The sequence below is a fragment of the Rousettus aegyptiacus genome, unplaced genomic scaffold (genome assembly GCF_014176215.1).
Source record: "Rousettus aegyptiacus isolate mRouAeg1 unplaced genomic scaffold, mRouAeg1.p scaffold_m13_p_11, whole genome shotgun sequence".
NCBI classification, from domain to species: Eukaryota; Metazoa; Chordata; class Mammalia; order Chiroptera; family Pteropodidae; genus Rousettus; species Rousettus aegyptiacus.
In genome coordinates, this window is record NW_023416286.1 from 47,710,689 (window position 1) to 47,731,272 (window position 20,584).

Sequence of the window (20,584 nt, forward strand, 5' to 3'; positions counted from 1 at the left end):
CGCATTACATCAAGCTACCTCTGCCCTTCCTGCGCAGTAGGGAGAGCTTTTGGTCCTATCAGATCTCTGGTAGCAAAGAAATCCGATATACTGCTGCAGAAATTCTGACCTCCCTAGGAGCCATCATCATCCCGAGGGTCGGCTCCGAGGACTGCCTCCGTGGACCCTGACCACAAACGCCATCAGGGCTGCATCCTCTCTGTCTCCTGCCACGCTTGGCCCAGACTCACCCGAATGAATGAACAACATGAGACTGAGCAAAGCGTCAGCCCGCCTCTCCAGTGTGTCCACAGCTACAGGGTGCCTCTGGCTTTGTCTCCGCCCAAACCTGAAAGGGAGCACACCACCTGGGCACTGCTCCCCTTCCCAGATTTCTCCAGCCCCTCAAGGGTGGTGTGCCTGTGTCGAGAACCCCAGGATCTGTGCCTCCCCTGCTGATGTCAGGCAGTCCCATGCCTGGGTTTATTCTCTTAATCTCATTCTCCTTCCTCAAGCAGCTTCCAAAGCCCTCCCACTAGCCCCACTGGTTTTCCAATCATCCTTCCATCCTCAGCAAAATGATCTCCTTCATAGTGGTTATAACTATCCTTTAAAGAAGTTAAACTTGTTAATATTGCCACTGAGAGACTGAGTATACAGACAGACGACAACCAGGCTAGTTTATAAAAATAGAACTCTGACCCACAACTGGCAGTAAAGAGCCCAGAAAACCAGCTCACTGTCTCAGCGGCCAGCCCAGGCAGCCGCCTGCCATCTAGAAGTCACGATTACAGAAGTGACCACTATCTGCAGCAATAATCCCAGAAGCCAAACAACCACCCTGTAGCAATTGGCCCCTGAGGGTCTGGATGTTTCAATGACAGCAGTTTCCCCAGTGTTTGTCTCCGTACCCTCATGTTTGCTGTGGGTACAGCAGCTGCTTGCTAGGACAGGACCCCAGCCCTTGGGGTGGACAGGGACCTGAGGGTCCAACACAGCTAAGTCAGGTCCCTTGTCCTGGAATGATGTTTTTTGGAATGTAAACATCAACAGGTCATAGCGAGCGAGGCAGGCTTCGGCACAGTCTGATTCCAGAGGGAGAAGACATCAGAGTTAAAAGGGATCAGAGCCAGACCGGGTGTGCTTCTGGGCACACTCGCAGCTCCAGCTGGGTCTTGCTCCACCCCATGCCTGGGTCTCACAGCTTGAAGCTGGAGGATGGTGAAGCAGCCCTTTCTCAGTGAGGAAGGACCATGGAAACACCGGATGCCCCGGCGAGGGTTCTTAGAGCTATCTCTGACCAGGCCTGCTCAGCCTGGCGCCACAGGAGACAAGGCCAGTGATGGCTAGGCGTCAGGCTAGGGCATGCTTGCAGGGGGCAGTCACGGGCTGGCGTCCATCCCAGACCATCCCTGGCAGGTGGTGGGACCAGTGTCAGCTGGAGCTTGTCTATCCACGGCAAGGTCCTAGGGTCCCGTGCGGGAGAAGGTCCAGCCTCCCTGAAGGTCTGGGCAGGATGTCAAGGGCCTGGCCAAGCAGGTGGGTCCTGAGCGGCAGCTCGGGGCGGGGGCACTGTAGCTGGAGGGGGGCGGACACACGGCGGAACCTGCAGAACACGTGGCTCCCGGCTTTAGGAGGGCCCACTCTCCCCAACCCGGACCCCGCCTGACTGCAGTTCTTCACTTCTCTCTCTTTTTCATCCCATATTTTGACACTGGTGTACAAAAGTTACCACATATTAGAAATACTTTTTTTAAAAAAAAATTTAATTTCCTTGTTTTCATTTTGTAAGAAAAATGGCCACTTTTCTCTCTGCCCACGTGATTTTCCTGCCCACGTTCAAACCCCGTGACCTTGAATACGTTCCCTGAGCATTCAGTCTCAAACCTTTCTTTGCTGGATGTTTCTTCTCTCTTCTTACAATTCAAAAGCTTAACCTTTCATAATAACATTTGTGTAATGTGTTTATCTTGACACTGATTAGCTTTTCATCCCGGCAAGCAAAACAGCAAGAAAAACATCAAACGCTTAAAAAACAAAACAAAACTCCCACGCAGGGGTAACGTGCCTGTTCTCAAAGTCATGTGCACTCCCCATTAGGGCTGGCGAGAGCCGGACGCACACAAGGATGAGCGCAGAAGACGGGCCCGGCCGGAAGAGACCTTTGCACAGAGCGGTAGCATCACCTCGCTTCTTTACAACCCAAAAAGAGCAGCCTACTTAAAGACCACAAAGTCATTTCTCTAAAGAGCCTGAAAACACGCATTTTTTGTTTTTTATTTTAGAGTTGGGTTTTTTTTTTCCATATCAATAAATATAATTTTTTTGGACAAAAATGAACAAAGAAAACCAAAACTATGATATTTGGAGGAATCATTATAAATGTATTTGGAATTTGTTTGAACCAATGAATGTAGGGTAGGAGCGATAATGTTGTAGACAGTGAGGAGGTCTACATACAGCCCTGTTCCTCGTCTAGCTTGAGCCAACTCAGCGCAGGAGGAAACTGGAGTATCTTATCTATTTTTCAAAAAGGGGATTCTAGCTCAGAAACATAGCTTCCTCCATCACTAGCTAAATGCATTAACAAACTGTGGCACATCCACACCACGGATGATTATTTGCCCTAAGAAGGAAGGAAGTTCTGACCCGTGTTACGACATGAATGAAACCCGAAGACATTAGGCTCAGTGAAATAAGCCAGCCACACAGACACAAACTGTGTGATTCCCCTTCTGTGAGGTCTGTAGGGTCATCGAATTCACAGAAACAGAAAGCAGAGTGGTAGGCGCCGGGGGCTAGGGGAGGGGGTAAGGAGTTAGTGTTTAATGGGGAAAGAATTTCGGTTTGGGCAGATGAAAAGGTTCTGGAGAGCTGTTGCGTGACAATGTGAATACACTTACCACTACTGACCTATATACACCCAGACATGGTTAAGGTGGTTCAGCTGTATATTATGAATATCTTACTAACAGTTTTAAAAAATGCTACAAAAAACAAACAATTACATAAATTCTTTAAATACATTTTAAAAATTAAAAGGTGCACACCACTGGCCAGTTCTTTGTAATCGTGGCATGAACTGCTCCCCGGGACACAGAGGCACCACTTTCGGAGTCAGATCCAGGCTGAGGACCGTCTAGAATCTGCTTATTACCTTGGGTTCCTGCTGCAGCCCCAGCCGTCTGCCTTCCCAGCTCCTGCTGCAAGCACAGGTCCTGGCCGTGGCACCCCTCTTCTGTCCTGATTCTCCACTGCTCGCCTGGCAGCCCAAGCTTACCTGGCTCCTTCCTCCACCAGGATCTGCCTCAGGCACCTCCTCCCCACCTGGAGCTGAAACTCTAGCTGTTCAGGCTTCTAGGTGACCTGTGTCTCCCACTCTGTGCCTCCCCATGGGGTGGACGAGCTGGCAGGTGCTGCCTGGGTGGCAAGGGGAGGCTTCCCAAGCCCCAAGCCCACACTTGCATGAGTTTCCCTCACTATACACCTAGAAATGGTTAAGATGGTCAGTTGCAAGTAATGAATATTTTTTCCTCACAGCAAAATGTCATTTTTTCCAAGTAAGGTGAGGGCCGTGATTTCTCCTCCGGGGCAGAGGACGAGGGTAATAATTTCTTGTCCTTTTCTTTGAAAAATGAAAGGTTTGGCTACTGTCAGCGGAATTCTACCCTATCACAGCCGGCAGGCCCCAACAGATGGAAACACCGCACATCTGAGCCACCACCCCATATGGCAGCCACTGGCCACATGTGACTTGAAATATGGCTAGCCTGACTCAGGGATTGAACTTTTACATTCATTTCATTTTAATTTTTAAATTTAAATAGCCATGCATGGCCAGTGACTCTTGTACAGTGACAGAGAAAAACCATTCCAACAAAGAAAGAAGGCTCGAGAAAATGAGCAGCCCCTGGCTCCTCCTAGGAGAACATGAGACATAGAGACAGGACCCGTGTGTCACCACAGTGGGCAGTGGTCGCTGAGCCCAGAGTTTCAGATTACGGGCTGAGCAAAGCCACAGGACAGCAAATGGCGAGACCAGCCCTTTAGTTTCTAATTATGCAGGCTAGAGGCGGAAGGATCACCCAGCCACAGCATCTGAGAACTAGTACAAATGGGATCACTTTCAAGGTGTCCGACCTCATAAACAGAATGTCAAAACCAGCTAGGCCAGGATCAAGGCTACTCATCACAGCAGGACCCAAAAAGGAGACAGATGGTAGAGTGAAGGTCTAAGAGGCGCAGACTCAGTGTGGTCTGTCCATCTACACCAGAGGGTGCGATGCAGCCACTGCAAGAATGAGGCAAAAGCCGCCGCCTGGAGAGACAGCCATGCCACCCTGTCAGCTAAGACGACGAAGGCTGTCACGTGATGTGTCTGCGCTGCCCCATTTTGGGCGAAGCATGTGCATGGGGCAGAACAAAGTTCTGGTTTTACCCAAACTCTGAGAGTTGTGAGTTAACTCTATGGGGGAAGGAAGCAGGAGGTGAGCTGAGAGCTCTTTTTCGTGTATACGTTTTGAATTGTTTAGTATGCTTTCACACACATGCACATTCTCCTCATGCATCTGCCTTTCTCTTTCATACCGTCCTTGCAAATTGTGCACGTGTGTGGGATATGTATGCATATATATGGTTGCATGTGTGCATGAGTGTTTATGCACACGTGTGTGCATGTATTCGTGTGTGTGCTGTGTATGCACATCTGTGTGTATGTGTGTGACATGCACGTGTGTGTGTGACATGCTGTGCATGCTGTGCATGCACACTTGCTGTGGCTGTACCTGTGTGTGCACGCCCCTTACCAGAGGGAATGCGGCCCATCACCGGAAACCAGCTGGGGGATGGGATACTGTCTCCCAAGCAGCTGGGTGATCTGAAGCAGGTCCATGGAAAGTCAGCGTCATTGTCAGCTTCAATTAACACTAAGAGCTCCTGCATTGTGTTTTAATTGGGCTGAGAAGAGACTGCAGCAGTGGAGGAAGGTGATCCTCTTGACATTATCTTCCAAACCTTGGGCAGTAGTTGAGTGAAGCCCCCAAGGCCCACCACGGGGGTCTTGCCGGGTTACCGAGTTTAAAGGCAAGCCCAGGGCTGCTCTAGCTGTTTTTTGAAAAAAGCCAGAAATCTACTGTCTCAGTGTTGGCAACCCTATGCACGTGTGCATGCATGTGCATGTGTAGCTCTGTGCATGTGTGCATATGTGCATGTACATGTGTGTACTACATATGCATGTGTGTGTGTGTGTGTGTGTGTGTGTGTGTGTGTACACAGTGCCTGTGTACAGAAGCCTCGAATGACTCCATTCACGGGAAGAGACAGAATCAGACTGAGTCTGAAACGTTACTTTTGCCACAGTTTAGGGTGAGAGGAGATAAGGAGGTGGACTGGGGGGGGTGCCCAGAGGTGGAGCAGAGATCCAGACGCAGGGATGGAGAGGCATGGCCTGGTGCCTGGGCGTTCACACCTGCTGGGTGGGCTCTGTACTCCCCATTGCAACGTGCTTAGCACTGGCCTCAGGTGGTGAACAAAGAACACATGCTAAGTGTAAAAGAAATCAAATAGTTACCACCCTTTCTTTTGTGTGGTTGGGTAATTTCTATGAGCATAAACATGCTGTTATTGCTCTCATCCTAGAAGAAAATCTCGTCTGTCTTCCCCTTACCAGCTAACTGACCCATTTCTCCACTTCCCTGGGAGCAAAATCCTGGAAAGAGGTTCCTTATCGCCTGTCTCAGATCCCTCTTCTTCCACTTTGATGGAATTTACTCCTGTAAACTTTTTGTTCCCAATCCTCCACCAAAACTGTTCCTGTCAATGTTCTCAAAGGCCTGTATGTTGAGAGAATCCTATTGAATTCCTCATTCTCAACTTATTTCACCCATCAGTAACATGACCATATAATGTACTGGCACAGCCGGGACACTTGAGAGTGGAGGGGGCCATAAGTAGTTGTAGGTGTATGCTGGCCAGGGACCTGTTGACCTTTTGACCTATGATGAGGCCCCAAACAACCTTACAGGATCTGGGTGGTGTCCTCCCTGCTCCTGAGACCCTGGCTGGGGCTGCCTGCCCCCATCCCCTTGCATTTCCTCTTTCCGCTGACCACCTACATCAGGAACACCTGGGCCCCCCACTCTGCCCAACACCCCACTGCTGGGGCCATCGCCACTTAAATGCCTACAACTCTCAAGTCCACATTGCAGCTGGGACCTCACCGTGGAGTTCCAGACTCGCTTCACAGTACCCAGAGGTATCAGCCCTCACCCTGAGAAGTCTCCCTGGACATGCGAATTATATCCGAAACCTAACGCGACCCTCCTACCTGCTCCTTCCTTTCTCAGGTGACTACTACCCACAAAATCATGGTCAGGCCATCTCTGAGTCCTCCCTCCACTTCTCCTAGGGGCCTTTGTGAGAACTGTGCCCCACGCCTGAGGTTCCCTTGCTTCCTGTAAGTCGAGGGGGTGCCCCTCTCACTGCCCCTCCCGGCATCCTTCACCTCATTTCTCTCTCATTCTTCTTTTTTCATAATCTAATCCCGTGTACATCTTATTTACTGAGAATGTAAGCAGCAGGATTGTATCTATTTTGTTCACTGTGGGGTCCACATTGCCCAGCACACAATAGACAGAGACAGTAAACTGCCCAGGGCACCTTCCTCCGCCTTCCAGTTGTGCAACTGTCTACGGGGAGGCTTCAGGGCCTCTCTCCAGGTCCTTGCATGCGGTTCAGTCACTTGTCCTCTCAAGTCCCTGGGACTGGCCCCACCCAGGCCTGGAAGATGATGGCAAACAGGCCCTATTAGGAATTGCAAAGGTTGTAGGCATCTGAGCTGTAAAACCTAGCCTTCTAGCCAAGGAGAGAGCTCACAGGGATATCTCCAAGGTGCGGCCACGTTGGCTGGACACCAGATGACCCCAGCCACAGATTTATAAAGTCCTTCCATGTTCCCTCTACTGAGTCATTCTTCAAAGAACAATAATTTACTTCATATTTACATATGCCTAATACATCTGGACGAAGCTGCCGTCTTCGGTATAATATTTCACAATGATCAGTGACTATTAATCAGACATAATGCCCCAAACTGGGGCTCCCGTCATTTGCATTAATAACAGAAGGATAGCTAAAATCAGCACATAATCTATTTTTTGAAAGGATAAAATTAATGCTTGGTTAACAACTGTAAGAGTTAGTGTCTCCTGGAAGCAGTCTTCATGAGAGATTTGTCCATTTAATTTGCACTCATATTAAAAACATGCATCTGGCTCTAAATTCCATTCTTTCTACTTAGAGGCTGTGCTGGCTCAGCAGCAGTTGGGAATAAATCCTGTGCCAATAATCTGGCTGCATGAGGAGTTTTTACTTCTTTCTAGAAAAAAAACGTCCCCCCAGCTCCTGACTCCAATAGATTTAGGACTGAGATTTGAGGAACTGACCGCAATGCTGGATGTGTCCACCAGGTGGCAGCCCTTCCTCCTACAAACGAGGGTGGATGTGTATGTGGGGAGCAGGGGAACGTCTCCCCAGGTTCCTGCAGGAGAACGAAGAGGTTGCCCCCCACACAGGTGCTGCTCAAAGGGCAGCACCCCAGGACCACTGCGGTGCTTCTGGATGTGCCTCTCGGTTGTCAATATCCTCCCCTTGTGATCAAGCTGTTTGCTCACCCTGAAGACACAGATGCAGAGGACCCTTGCTTTACCTACAGACGCAAGGTGTTTCTCCTCCACATTTTTAATGTACACTGAATTCTCTAGGAATGTAACTGCTGTGTGAACTGATAAAAGACTGCACTTTCGTTTTCTTTAGAACGTCACCAAAAATTATTCCCTCTTTCAGAGATGATATACCCTAAATGGCACCAACTCGAGGTACCGTGATTGACGCCACACCCGGAAGGCCAGTGGACTCAGAGTGCTACACACGAGTGTGGGCGCCAGCCTGACCCTCATGGCTTCTGTATGGCCTGCCCGCCAGCTACACGTAACACCCAATTCTTTTTCTCTGTTGATCCTTTATGTTTGTTGTTTGTTGGGGCACTGCAGTTGTCTTTCAAAACAATGGGCGTGTTGGGTTTTATTATTTAGTCTTGTTAATGAATGAAAAGGGTGAATGAGCTCCAGATCCAACACTCCAGTATTCGGGCTTTTTATCAACCTCGATGGGAAAAAAAAAGAGAAATGTGAATAAAACACACACAAAGGAAGCCAAAAACACATGGAAATGGAAATGGAGCCCATGGATCTAGGCTTCAAATACTCAGACTGGCCTCTTGGCCACTTTTACAGCACCAGGTACTGTACAGAATAAAGGTTATGTGCGACAATTTCTCAGCTTTCAAAGGAAAATGTGTTTCTTGCCCTCAGATCCTGCGTATGAGTCGTGCATGCCTTCTTGGAGATCATGGTTTTGAAAAGGCCCTTTTCTATTGGAGATAAGAATGCCTTAAAAATAAAAGAAGGGAGAAACAAAGTCTGCTCATTCTAACCGAAGGAGAGAGAAGTGTGCTGGAGTGAGGGATCACAGGGGGTAAGCTACGTATCACTAGGTGGGTTGGCCTTTGGGAATTTACTTTATTCGCCTGAAAAGAAAGTTTATTTGTCCAGCAAATATTTACTGAGGGGCCGTGTACTCACTTTCTGAGACCTGCATTTTTGGCTGACACAGACAAAAAGCATGCTGTAATTAACTACTACCATTTCAGATCAGCCCCAAACCTGATGGGGTAGGGGTCTGAGGGTGGAGGGGTGGTGGGCATGATGGAGGGGCTCCCTGAAGAGATGGCCTGGGGTACGAGGAGAGTCTCCAGAGACCCAGTGGAGGAACAGAAGGTGTGAAGGCCCTGAGGCCAGAAGGGCTGAGGCCCAGCAAGGATGGCAACACCCAGCAGAGAAGATGGCACCAGCCTGGAAGGTCCCAAGAGGGCACCAGAAATCCAGCTGCCCCCTTTCCACCACCCTGCCTGCTTGTGGGGAGAAGGAGGCGCACCTCCATATCAGGCTCAGAATGTTGAGTGTTGACATTTCCAGCTATAAGTTAATTCTTAATCTATAGGATTTTTAGATCCCTAAATAAGGGTAGGAGAACAGGACAGAGAAAAAATGAGACAGGCAGTGAGGAGGCCCTGGAAGGTTCTAGAGCCCCTTTATGAGAGAGATCACGAAGCACATATGACTGCAGAGCTCTCTCAGCATCCATAGCCTCTGAATTCCTCAGGTTCTCTTCAGTTACAGTTCAGCAAAAGCGAAGTGGCAATGGAATGACTCGACGATGTTTTTTAAAAGGGAAATGAGTAGGAGGATTTGTAAAGAGAAGGAGATAGGCCAGCGCGTAGCTCAGCGGTCTAAGGACCAAGAACAGCTTTGACACCGAGGAGTGACCTCTTACACTTAGCATTCGCTGTTCATGTTGATCTCGCTGAGCTTCCTCCATTGCCCAGCTCCAGAGAGTCTTAGGAACATGGGGTCAAGGGGGGAGGGGGGCGGGGGGGGGAGCGGCGAGGGCCACCACCTCTCCTGGACATGGAACTGCCCCCCACCGCTGGGAGACAGTCCTCATAAGGGACGCTCAGTTCGCTGGTACAGAAGCCCACTAGCCGGACTTCACACAGCGCCCACAGTGAGGAGCCAGCCATAGCCATCCTGTTTTCTTTTTAAATCAGTTGAACTTGTTCTTCCCTAAAATCACTGCGAAGTTCATCATTTCCCGATGAAATCACGGCCGCTTATGGTTTGTTCCAGTATGTCCCTACTGCCAGGGGGACCTGCAGCATTTCAGTGTGCTGCATGCAGCTGGGTGTGCCGCGTGCTGGACCGCTGTCCCGGGCCCCCACCCCAAGAACACCACTCTGCCACGCCACACGGGAGTCTGAGTCTTCCGGGCACTTTCTAGCTGTGTGATCTTAGTCACATCGTCCCCCGAGGTCTGGAGGCCTCATCTATAGAATGGACATGATAATCGCCCCCTTGTCACTACAGTTATTTTTTAGAATTTTATTTATTTAAATTAGTTTCAAGTATACAGTACATTGGTTAGACATCTATATAGTTCCTAAAACGATCCCCTTAATGGCCCCCTCCCTCCCCTGGCCCTCACCTAGCCATCACATTAATGCACACTGCATTCCCTCTGCCGTGCTCCCCATCCCCCTGACCAACTATCAACTACTAATTTGTACTTCTTTAACCCTTCACCCCATTCTCCCAGCCCCCCAAAACCCCTCTCCTCTGTGCGTCACCAAATTGTCCACTATACTTATGAGTCTGTTTTTGATTAGTTTGTTTTTTTTCCTTAGATTCTTCATATAAGTGAAATCATATGGTACTTATCTTTCTCTGTGTGACTTACTTTACCCAGCATAATAACCTCTAGGTCCATCCATATCGTTGTAAATGGTAGGATTTCATTTTTTTTTTAAATGGTTGAGTATATTCCATTATATAATGAACCATAATTTCTTTATCTAGTCATCTGTTGATGGGCATTTAGGTTGCTTCCATATCTTAGCTATTATAAATTGTGCTGCCATGAATATTGGAGTGCATAGATCTTTACAAATTATTATTTTGGTTTTCTTTGGATAAATACCCAGAAGTGCAACTACAGTTTTGAGGGCCAAAGGAGAAAATAAATAGGAGATGCTTTGTAGCATTGCGTTCCCACCCTGAAGCATGTCCCTCAGCCCCCCAAGAGGGCATGGCCAGACAGAGGGGGCCCTTAAAAAAAGACTGCTCAGCTCGGCTGCCTGGTTGCCTGGAGCCTGGCACACTGAGGTGGGTAACGAGAAAAGACAATGAGACAGTGGCTGGGGACCCCTCACCGCTGAGGCAGGCTGCACATTGCCTACCTTTCTGCCAAGTGACACTCACCACCCACGTCCACTAGACCACCCTCCCTCCGCATCCACATGCCAGGTTGCTAGAAGAATCTATGCCCACCGCCCAACCCCCGACCCCTAAGCACTGATCAGTGGTTACTGACTGTTAGTTGTTGTATGGCATGTATCGGTTGATTGAACTTGCTGTTTCGGTCTGTTTTCTCAATTAGACTAATTCACAGAGCTCTAAGGTATCCGAAGTCTGAAACTCGTCCTTAAAGCCAGAAAGGAATGAAGGAAAGCATTCCCGGGGTCCTGGGATGCTGAGCTTCTTTTTGGCTGGTTACAGTCCCCCTACACTTCCGCCTCCTCGTACTGCACGTAGCAGGTGGAAGAAGGTCGTTCCTGTCCTCATGGCGCGTGTTGTGCACTGCGCCCTATGCAGCAGCGCCTGTGCCAGCGCTGGGCGACACCTGCACCGCCCCCCCCCCCTGCCGAGGGCGAGGCCCAGCCCCGAGGGTCTCAGGACCACCTCTGCAGCGGGGCCCACGTCTGCCTTGCTCAGCTAGTGGGGGGCTGGATACCGTCTGCGAGCGGGGAAATGCGCCCTGGGCTCCCTGGGCGGTGCGGGCTGGAGGGGACATCTCCTGCAGGTGCGGGGAAGGCTGCCAGCTCTGGAGCCGGAACAACCTCAGCCACAACCTCCTTATCTGACGAATGCCCAGACCCTTAGCAAAGCTGCTGGGAGACTCGGGGAGATGTATCAACAAACCTCTCTAAAGAAGCAGACACGCACCTGGGGATGCTGGTGAGATAGGTCATGACATTCTGGAACTCCTTGTCCGGGACGTCGCTGAAGGCCGGGTAGTCTGGGAAGGTGATGACGGGGCTGCCGTCCTGTCCCCGTCCGCCTGGAGACAGAGCAAAGGCAGCACTTAGCGCGGGCGGGCATCGCGCCCACGCTGTCAGCGGGATGCGACAGCGATGGGTCGTGAGCACTGAATATTTCCCTTAAAATCGAGGGTGTGTTCGTCAACATTGTATTTTTTATTATGAAATAAATGCATGCGTATTGAAGGTAATAATTGGAATGCGCGCGCACACACACACACACACACACACACACACACACACACAATGAGATGAATTAAAGTAATGACCCGTTATTTCACCACCGTGTCATTTGGCATATTTCTTTCCAAACCTTTTTCAGTGCATTTTTCGACGTGATGGAGACCATGTTGAATATAAAGGTGGTGTGTTGCTTTTTCCTTAACATTGTCAACTATAGTTTTCTGTGCTTTATGAATGACGGCGCCATCATTTTGAATACTGCACAACACTGCCGTACCCTAGCGCCTCTCCTAACTCCTTGTGCGTGATTTGTAGCTTCCCCGGTGCTCTGCTTGTGGGACAAGTCCGTTCTGAAGGAAGCTGCCCCTTCGGCATGAAGGGAGGGTACAGGCGGAACCAGCGGGGACTTTTCCAAGGGGAGATGCACCTGAGACAGTTTCACGAGAAGGAACTAAGATGGCGCACGAGGGATCAGAAATAGTGGCCGGGAAGACGAGGACAGCCCCGGTGCAGTGGGGACAGTCGGGAGGGGGCCAGCTCAGACAGGCAGGCTGTGCGTTTAGTCTGCTATATATTTGATTTGAATTGTCCTACGAGGAAGTGGGAGGAGTAGCAGGTTGGGCAGGAAGTGAGAAGAGACAGGAGTCGCATAGGCCTGGGCTCTGGTCTGCCTGCTTGCCCATACCCTGGGTGGCTTGAGACGCCAACGCCGCTCTCTGCCGCTGCTCCCTTCTGGGACGGGGTCCACTTCTCTTCCACGAACCCTGGCGACCCAATTCTGGCCCATCGGATGTGGCGGGCGTCATGCTGTGTAATTCCCAAGCTGGGCGGTAAGGCACTGAAGAGTCCACCCTCCCTGCTCAGAGCTTCCTCCTGGAAACTGGTCATCACACAAGCATCTGATAGCCTAGCACCCACCACAAGGTGAGAGAGCCCAGGCACCGCCAGGGAGGGGTGGCAGGCTCCACGAAGGGGACCGAGGTGACGCTCCAGTCAGCCCCCCGGGTGGACACAGCCAGAGACCTCATCCCGGATTTCCAGATGGATGGGAGGTGGGAGGGAGGGGAGGAGGACGACTCCCTCCACATTTTGCCTGAGAGTTTCCATGAGCTGTGATGAAAACCCAGAATGGTCCAGGTTTGTTTTAGACATCTAAGTTTAAGACCTTGTGTTCATTTTCTAACAAGTTCCTACAGACTTAGCGATGTAAACCCACCCCTGTCCGCTAGCCTGCACTTGCGTAGCTCAGGAGTCGTGGCTTGGCCCAGCAGGTTCTCGAAGGTCGAAATCCAGGTGTGTGCTGGGCCTGTCGTCTCACCGGAGGTCTGGCTCATCTTCTAGGCTCATTCAGGTGCTGGCAGAATTCAGCTCCCTCAGTTGTAGGGCTGAGGACCCCGTGTTCTTGCCGGTGTTGGCCAGGGTCATTCTCAGCCCCAAGAGTCCCACATTCCTTGCCAGGTGGCCCCAACATCCTCATGGCTGGCAGAGAGGCATCTCTGTCCCTGGACTTGGAATCCCTCTGAGGGCTCAGCTGATTAAGTCAGGCCCACCAAGCATGACCTTAAAGCCAGTTGATTTGGGACCTTAACTACATCTGCAAACCCCCTTCCGGAGTGTCTGGATGGCTTTTGAATAACAGAGAGAAGGTGTGTCTGGGTTAGGGGGAACATCCTGGGGTTCTGCTATCTCTCCAGGTACCAAAGAGGTAACCACGTGATGCTGATGCCGAGGGGCAGTTGGATTGCACCCTGGAGGAAGGTCAAGGTCATGAGTCTGGGCCGCCAGTGCACTAAAGCCATGAGCCTTTCGGGTTCTTGAAGAGGCATGAAGAAGTTGGGGTGACGCGAAGGAACCAGCAGAGACCGCAACTCCTTTCCTAAGTGTTTCGCTGCCCTTGGCCATGAGCCGTTCTGTCGGGGGATTTTAATTCTTCCTGAGGATACCCCACCTTCTCTCTTCCCTCCTTGCAGCCAGCACCCCTCACTGTGATCACGCCATGAAAATCAATGAGCCATTTCATTGTCAACAAATCCCAGAGGCTCCATTTTCCTGCTCACAATGTTCAGTTCTCGCTGAGGTGCACAAATCCCAGAGTTGCACCTTGGGTGTTGGGGTCAGGTTGGCCCAGACCACATGGTGCCGGCCTGTGGAGCAGCTCTTGTGCCAGGGCGGCCAGGGCGGCCCTTGGAGGCAGGGCTGGTTCTCAGGGTTCAGGAGGGGCCCCCAGCCTGCTGGCCAAGGGGAAAGGGCCAGCTGCAAAAAGGGGGCCAAGAGGACAGCAGAGGTTGGGCTCCTTCACTATCGGAAGGCCCCCAACTGACAGCACGAGGACTGTGGGCATGTCTTGTGCTGAATTAGCCTTGGCTGCTAGACTTGCCCAGACAGAGGAGTGACCCACGCAGCTCCGAGGATGAGCTGCTCGCTCCAGGCGCAATGGTCATGCCCTTTGCAGCCTCGATGCAATAGTGCTGTCCAGCGGCTGGGGGCGCTCACAATGGCCAGCCGGGCAGGACGGCAGGACAGCCCACAGGGTGGAGGAGGAACCCTAGTCTGAGAGGAGGGCAGCAGCCAGGACAGGGCCTGGGGTGCAGAGCTGGCTGAGACGGACCCTTGCCCACGTCAGCCACACCGCTCTCCCGGAGGATGGAGCTGCGGGAATCAGAACTGCTCAGTGAGGAAGGCCCCGCAGGCCCTGAGTGCCGGAAGAAAGAGGCATAATGTGCCGCACCATCCTGTTCCTACTTTACCTGTAGCAGGAAAGTTCTGATTCCAGGAGACTGTAGTCAGCAGTGCTTGAGGCTGCGTCCCTCTCAGGACCCCAAATGACCTCTGGCCAGCTTTTCCTGTGGCTGCTCACCAACTAGCACTGAAGGGCTTCTTCACAGGCATCGCTACAGCACCTCCTGGGCCCTCAGTCAAACCGAGAGCAGCCTACATCAAGTGGGTAGTCCCCAGTTCCCACCATGTGGAACAGGCCCACTTAGGCCATGGAGAACCAAGAGGAGGCCAACCACCTGTCATGCAGACACCCTCCCCACTACGTTTCCAGCCTCCAGCACTCACCAGACAGGTAAGCAAAGCGCTTCTTCAGCTGGTCCTGGATGTCGGCGGCGCAGAGTGGGGTGATGTCGTGGTGCATGATTTCATCTGGGGAGAGAGCAGACGAACACACCTGTCATTTGGTGGAAACTCTGCCTCACCCTCACTCTGACCCAAGTCTGGATCGGCCCCGTGCAGACACCCAAGGGGCCAGCGGTCACGTGCCTGGAAAAGAAATTTGCTTCCAATACGCAGAAACCTTTGTTTCTCAGAGCACAAAAAGCTGTGTGCTGAGTGATTGATTCATCAATATTTAAAATATGGTATGTGTCAGAAGCACAGAGAAAGGCAGAGAGAAAAGAGGGAGGGAGGGGGACGGAGAGGAACATGCGGGCAGAAGGGGAAGCTTGGGGAAACGGGCGCGGGGCAGGGGGGTGGGAGCTGGAGGACCAGCCCTGAAGACCGAGTCAGTGAGCAGCGCTGGGAACAGACACGCTTTGTTCTGCGAGTCTCCACCCATGTTTTGGAAGTGGTCCAGGCAGCTCTTGGGGCCCTCACCTGTTGCCTGTGCACAGACTTGCTGCTCAGCGAGGAAACCTGGCCACTGCAGCAGGCCCACAGCCTTTAGACACACACATGTGGGGCCTCGCTGCCTGCCTGACAATGACGCTAAGCCAAGTCCCTAAGCCTGATGGCGACGGGAAAAACAGCTTAGCAGGCTGCAGGCTGCAAGTTCTAGACTAGGGGTCTGGGAGTAAACTGGCGGCACCTCCAGCCACACCCTGGAGGCATTTACCATAAGCAAGGAGGTTTTGCAAGACTCTAGGGGAAACCTAGAGACTGACTGAAGATGTGAGGTCACTGCTAAGCAAGTGATGCTGGGGTGTCGGCAGGTGGACCAAGACACTGAGTGTGCTTTTGCATTTCTGAGTCAATGCAGGCTCACTGTCGTGTGATTTATAGCCAAGGTCTAATGTCGCCAGACCCTAGGCGTACAGCAAAATCTGCAGTCTTGAACAGTAACACAATTTCTCTAAAGAGACTCGTGATTTATGTTGATGACCTGCAAATGGTTAAATTAAAAGGTCAATTCTTCTACACCCAGTTTAAGACCCAGGTCATGAACAGTCTGGAAATATGGGTCATGGAGATCTTTTACCCTGAAAATTCCAGCGGAGACAGCAAAATGTTATCTGCACAGATCAGCCTTAAATCCTGTTCTTCTGGTCTTGCAAACAAGTGAGTGTAAACAGGTGACACAATCGAACGCACAGGCGGGTCCCACAGGTCCTAGCCGTGTCCTTTGTGGCACTGCGAACCTTCGCACTGGCTGGCCCTTTGATTCCGCCTGTGCTGATGAGGAAGTGACCAGAACCGGGGCCACTGCCATGCTAGGGCCCAACAGAGCAATCGATGGTGGCATTCGGGGTCAGGAAATGAACAAAGTAAATGCTCCTCCAACTCGAAAGCTCTGGAACAGTGCCGGGCCTTTTAGGGACAGCTCGGTGGGACAGGTGCCATTTCTCAGTGTGCACTTAGATACCTCACCAATGCTTTTCCTTTGTGGGAGGAAAGCAGGGTTGGGAACAATTGCTCTAAGAGAGGTTGGAACATACATTTTTAAATTCCAGATGAAGTGATTTAAGACGGTCCACACCTCATTTGTTTGGAATGCATGTTAGGTGCAATTCATATGGCAGCCTGAAAGTTCAGATTCTACAGTGCTTTTTTTTCTTCTCTCAACAGGAAAGAATGACTGCACTACGAAGTATGAAACCTTTCCCCCAAGTTCATCCTCTGCAACCCTGGGAGGAGCATGTCATTGAAACATAGACCTTTGGGGAGTAAGGATCTCCCCGAAGTCTAGGGATGTCTTGGGGACAGTAGAAAATAGCACACATGCGGTGAGCTGGCAAGTCCTTTAACAAGTGGGGACCCGCCGTCGGTGACAAGCATAGATGCTGGGCCAGAGGGATTCCCCAGACCTTTGCTATGGTCCTGGAGACATCTGCCTTGGATCTAGAGGTCGTCTGCTAGGACTCAACTCCCCAGGCTTCACCCACCCGTGAGGAACAAAAACTATGAGTGTCGAGGCCTCTGATGGGTGGACACTCCTACAGTAATTCATACACTTGATTCTGAGTGATTCTGAATGCAGAGGCTTCAAGGTAGCACTTCTTCTTACAAGCAAATTCTCACATTCCTGAGCTCACTTATAGGGACCGTGAGCTGTCTGTGCTCTGAGTCCAGCTCACGCTGATGGCGGATGGCTTTCCCATACATTAGAGAAAAAGATGATATTACTGAGCATTTCTGTACTTTCTGTGACACAGTGACGATCTCAGTGGCTGCATTGTTGTCAGTGTGAATCTGGTTCCATTGAGGGACATCCATGGGGCCTTGTCACCCACCCTCCTCTTTGGGTGATAGCCACCCTCACATTCTTAGAGTTCCTCCAACAAGTAAACGTCCCTCTAGCCTCAGGGCCTTTGCACATGCTGTCCCCTCTGCAATCATTTTCCTATCGCTGTCTGCCCATCTAATCTTACTCAGTTCCCAGCTGAGATGTCATGTCTTCAGAGAGGCCTTTCTCCGCCTGGGCTGGGTCTCATAGCACCCTACTAGCCCCCGTGGAACACCCACTATGCCCACCACTCACCGCTGTCCAACCCCCCAGGGCCTGGCCCAGTGGCTCCCGTGGAAGGAGTTCTACAAACATGTGTGGAACGATTTAGTGAGGGGAGAAGAAGAGAATGACTTCCCAGAGCATCATTTTAAATCCAACTAATTCAGCAAAGTTCTTTCTGGCTTGTACATAGGCTGGTTCCAGAATTTCTGGTCAGTTGCTGTCTGTGTGAGGTGCAGAGCCCACAGACTGCTGACTGGTGCAGTGTGTTACCCTGCAGCCGAGCTGTGGAAACCAACACTTGTGAATTTTCTGGGGCAGAACTAATTCTAATATTGTACCTTAGATCAAATGCCCCATTTTAGATTTGAAAAATGGGGTTACTTTGTGCACAGTCTGTTGGAAACTGCACGAAGGTATGTATGTTCATTACAAAGGGACTATATAAAAATCATTGACATCTTAAATGGTCACTGGCCACTCCTCAGAAAGCTGAAAATAGTTAAAAACATTTCCCACCTGTGATTAAGGCACATGGTTTTTATTGTTTGTCATATGATGCCTTCTGTGAACAATAGGCTCTGGACATTTGTCAATTTTCATCCTTCCTGCACCTTTATTCTCATTCAAGGACAGGGCAATTTTGTACTTTGTGCTGACGGAGTTTTTCAAGGTCCTTGTCCACTGCATTTAATTTGGTAGAAGAGTTATGCTGCAGCCACTGGTTCGGAAGAAAATAGAGGTGCTCGATGGTGACACAAGAGAGCCGAGCCCTGAAGTGCCTCCTTCACCGTGTGTGCGAGTGGCTGCTCCAATGTCCGAAGTCTGGGACAGGAAGTGGGGTCACCCCAACCCGCCAGTTCAATCAAAGGGTCAGGCAGGGCCCAGCTCCTTCACAGAAGGTCTCTGTAAGAGCACAATGCTTTACAGATAACTACCCATTTCCAACATTCCTGTCTTGACCCAGACGTAAATGGAGACTCCCAAGCAATTATCCCATCACAAAGTCACTTTGAGGACAGAAGTTAAGAAGGGCCTTGAATCAGACGGGTACAGAGTGGCAGAGGACAGTGCTTCTCTTCCGATCCCCTACAGGGTGGTGGGGATGGTGGGGGGCGGGCAGGCGTGGGGTCCACAGGCTGATGGGCCCTCCCTTACATCAGCTCTGGGAGCCAACCCGGAAAGGTTGCTCTGTCTTGTGCCTGGAAAGGGATGAATGACCAACTTATTCCTTTAGTGGGAATTACCTCTCAGCTCACAATGTCTTAGCCGTCCTGGGACCCAGCTCAATCCTAGACAAGGACAAAGGGGGAGAAACCCCAACCGTTGAAACATATTACATGGAGTCGTTACCAGAATCCCGCCCGGTTTAAGAAGCAACTTAGAGTCCAGGGGTGGCATTACACTTTTATCTTTAGATCTTTTTGTCCTCATACAATTAGACTACTGCAGAAAACTTCCTTCCCCTTGCAAATTGACTTGGGGATTTGCTTTATTTCAGGACAACAATTTCCTAACAGAGAGTGGAGATCATCTTTCCTGTCCACTCGAAGGCGCATTCTGAGAGGCTCTGGGCCACAAAGCCTGTTACGTGCTGATTCTCTTATTTGTATCTGGCTGAAGGTCCACACCCAGGGCTTTTGTTTATTTTCAATGAAAATACAAGTGATGTCTTTTTGAAGTCCAGGGTGAAGAGTCAAGTGGAGTTATTTCACCAACTCACTTGGGCAGGATTCCTATTTCACCAAGCCCACCCCAGGAATCTCCAAACCAAGAGCAAAGTGTATGCAGAAGGAACAAGAAGAGAGGCCACTGGCTCCAGTCAAAGCCCGTGCGGAGCCTTGAGGGTCAGGGCGGGATGGATGCCTCACCCGTCAGCTGTCTAGTCCTTGTGGTTGGGGCAGGAGCAGCATCTCCGTTTCTATTTATAATCTATGTGGACGGCTCTGTGATCTGGCTACTTGAGATGTTTGGGATCTATACCGATTTGGGCAGCCAAATTTTCACTCACAGCACATCCTGGATATTTTTCATGTTATTTGTTACAGAATTTAAGCATAAATATTTCATATCATATACTAAGCATCCTTAACTCACTCAGTTCCCAAATGTTCTCCCTGATTTCCTTATCTCAGAAAATTAATCCTAACAAAGTTTAAAATAAAAGGCCCCATTTGAAAAGATGTTTGATCGAAATTGTCATCACGGAAAAGCACCTCTCACCCTAAAATGTTGTTGGTTCACAAGTATCCACTTGGAAGAAATCAGGAAGCCGAACAAAATCAGGCTGGAGCCATTAGAACTCTCCCGTGTGGGCGCCAGGGGTCAGGCCACCGCACAGAACTTGCTGGAAGCCCTTTGGCACTAGAGAGTACACTATTTGTGCAGACAAAGATGTGCACATCGGAGGCTCAGCGAACCTCTTCATGGTGCAGTATCCAGACCTGCATCTTCTCAGGCTGTGCGCCCACTCGCCTGATGTGCCTGTAACTCAAGCCTATGCAAGAATCACCTGGAAGCCTTGGTAAGGCACACACGCAGAATTGACAGTAAACCTTTCTTGGATGCACTGGGCGTTTTCTACCCCGTCCCACCCCATGCCGGCCTCAGCGTGCCTCAGCACCCTCCTTAACACAGGCTCCGGGCAGCCTGCCCAAGCACATGGAGATGGCACGCAGGCCAAGGCCAGCGCGCTGCCCCCACCTGTATCAGAGCGCAAGCCGCGCTCACAACGCGCCTGCCAACACCAACCAGCATGGAGCGTTTTTCCAGCAGTCCCAACTCCCAGGGCTGGGCCTCTGAGGTCAAACTCCCAGGTCTTTTTTCTACATGTTCTGCAGAGCCCTCTTCCACGTCAGAGAGAGAAGGGCTCCGTAGTCAAACAAACTTGGGAGACACCACAGACAAACCTCCCTTTACGGAGGCTCCAAGAAGGCTGGCAGTGCTACCCCTGTACTTAACTGGTCACGGATTTTTGGGAAGTGAGGGTGAGGATGGGCATGACATCTCCTAACTCCTCCAGAGTTAATGTTGAAAATAATGGACTC

The 20,584-nt window shown here is 50.7% G+C and overlaps 1 protein-coding gene across 7 annotated transcripts in view; it reads right to left on the reverse strand.

The window, feature by feature from the left end:
* The window catches only part of MCF2L (MCF.2 cell line derived transforming sequence like), a 155,810-nt gene that overhangs the window by 44,940 nt on the left and 90,286 nt on the right, over positions 1-20,584 (reverse strand). For all 7 annotated transcript variants that reach the window (XM_016151913.2, XM_016151912.2, XM_016151916.2 and 4 more), the window contains exons 2-3: positions 14,936-15,019; positions 11,595-11,709 (exon numbers count right to left, since the gene is read on the reverse strand). In XM_016151913.2, the coding sequence (XP_016007399.2) occupies positions 11,595-11,709; positions 14,936-15,019 (199 nt within the window). The remainder of the gene's footprint in view (positions 1-11,594; positions 11,710-14,935; positions 15,020-20,584) is intronic.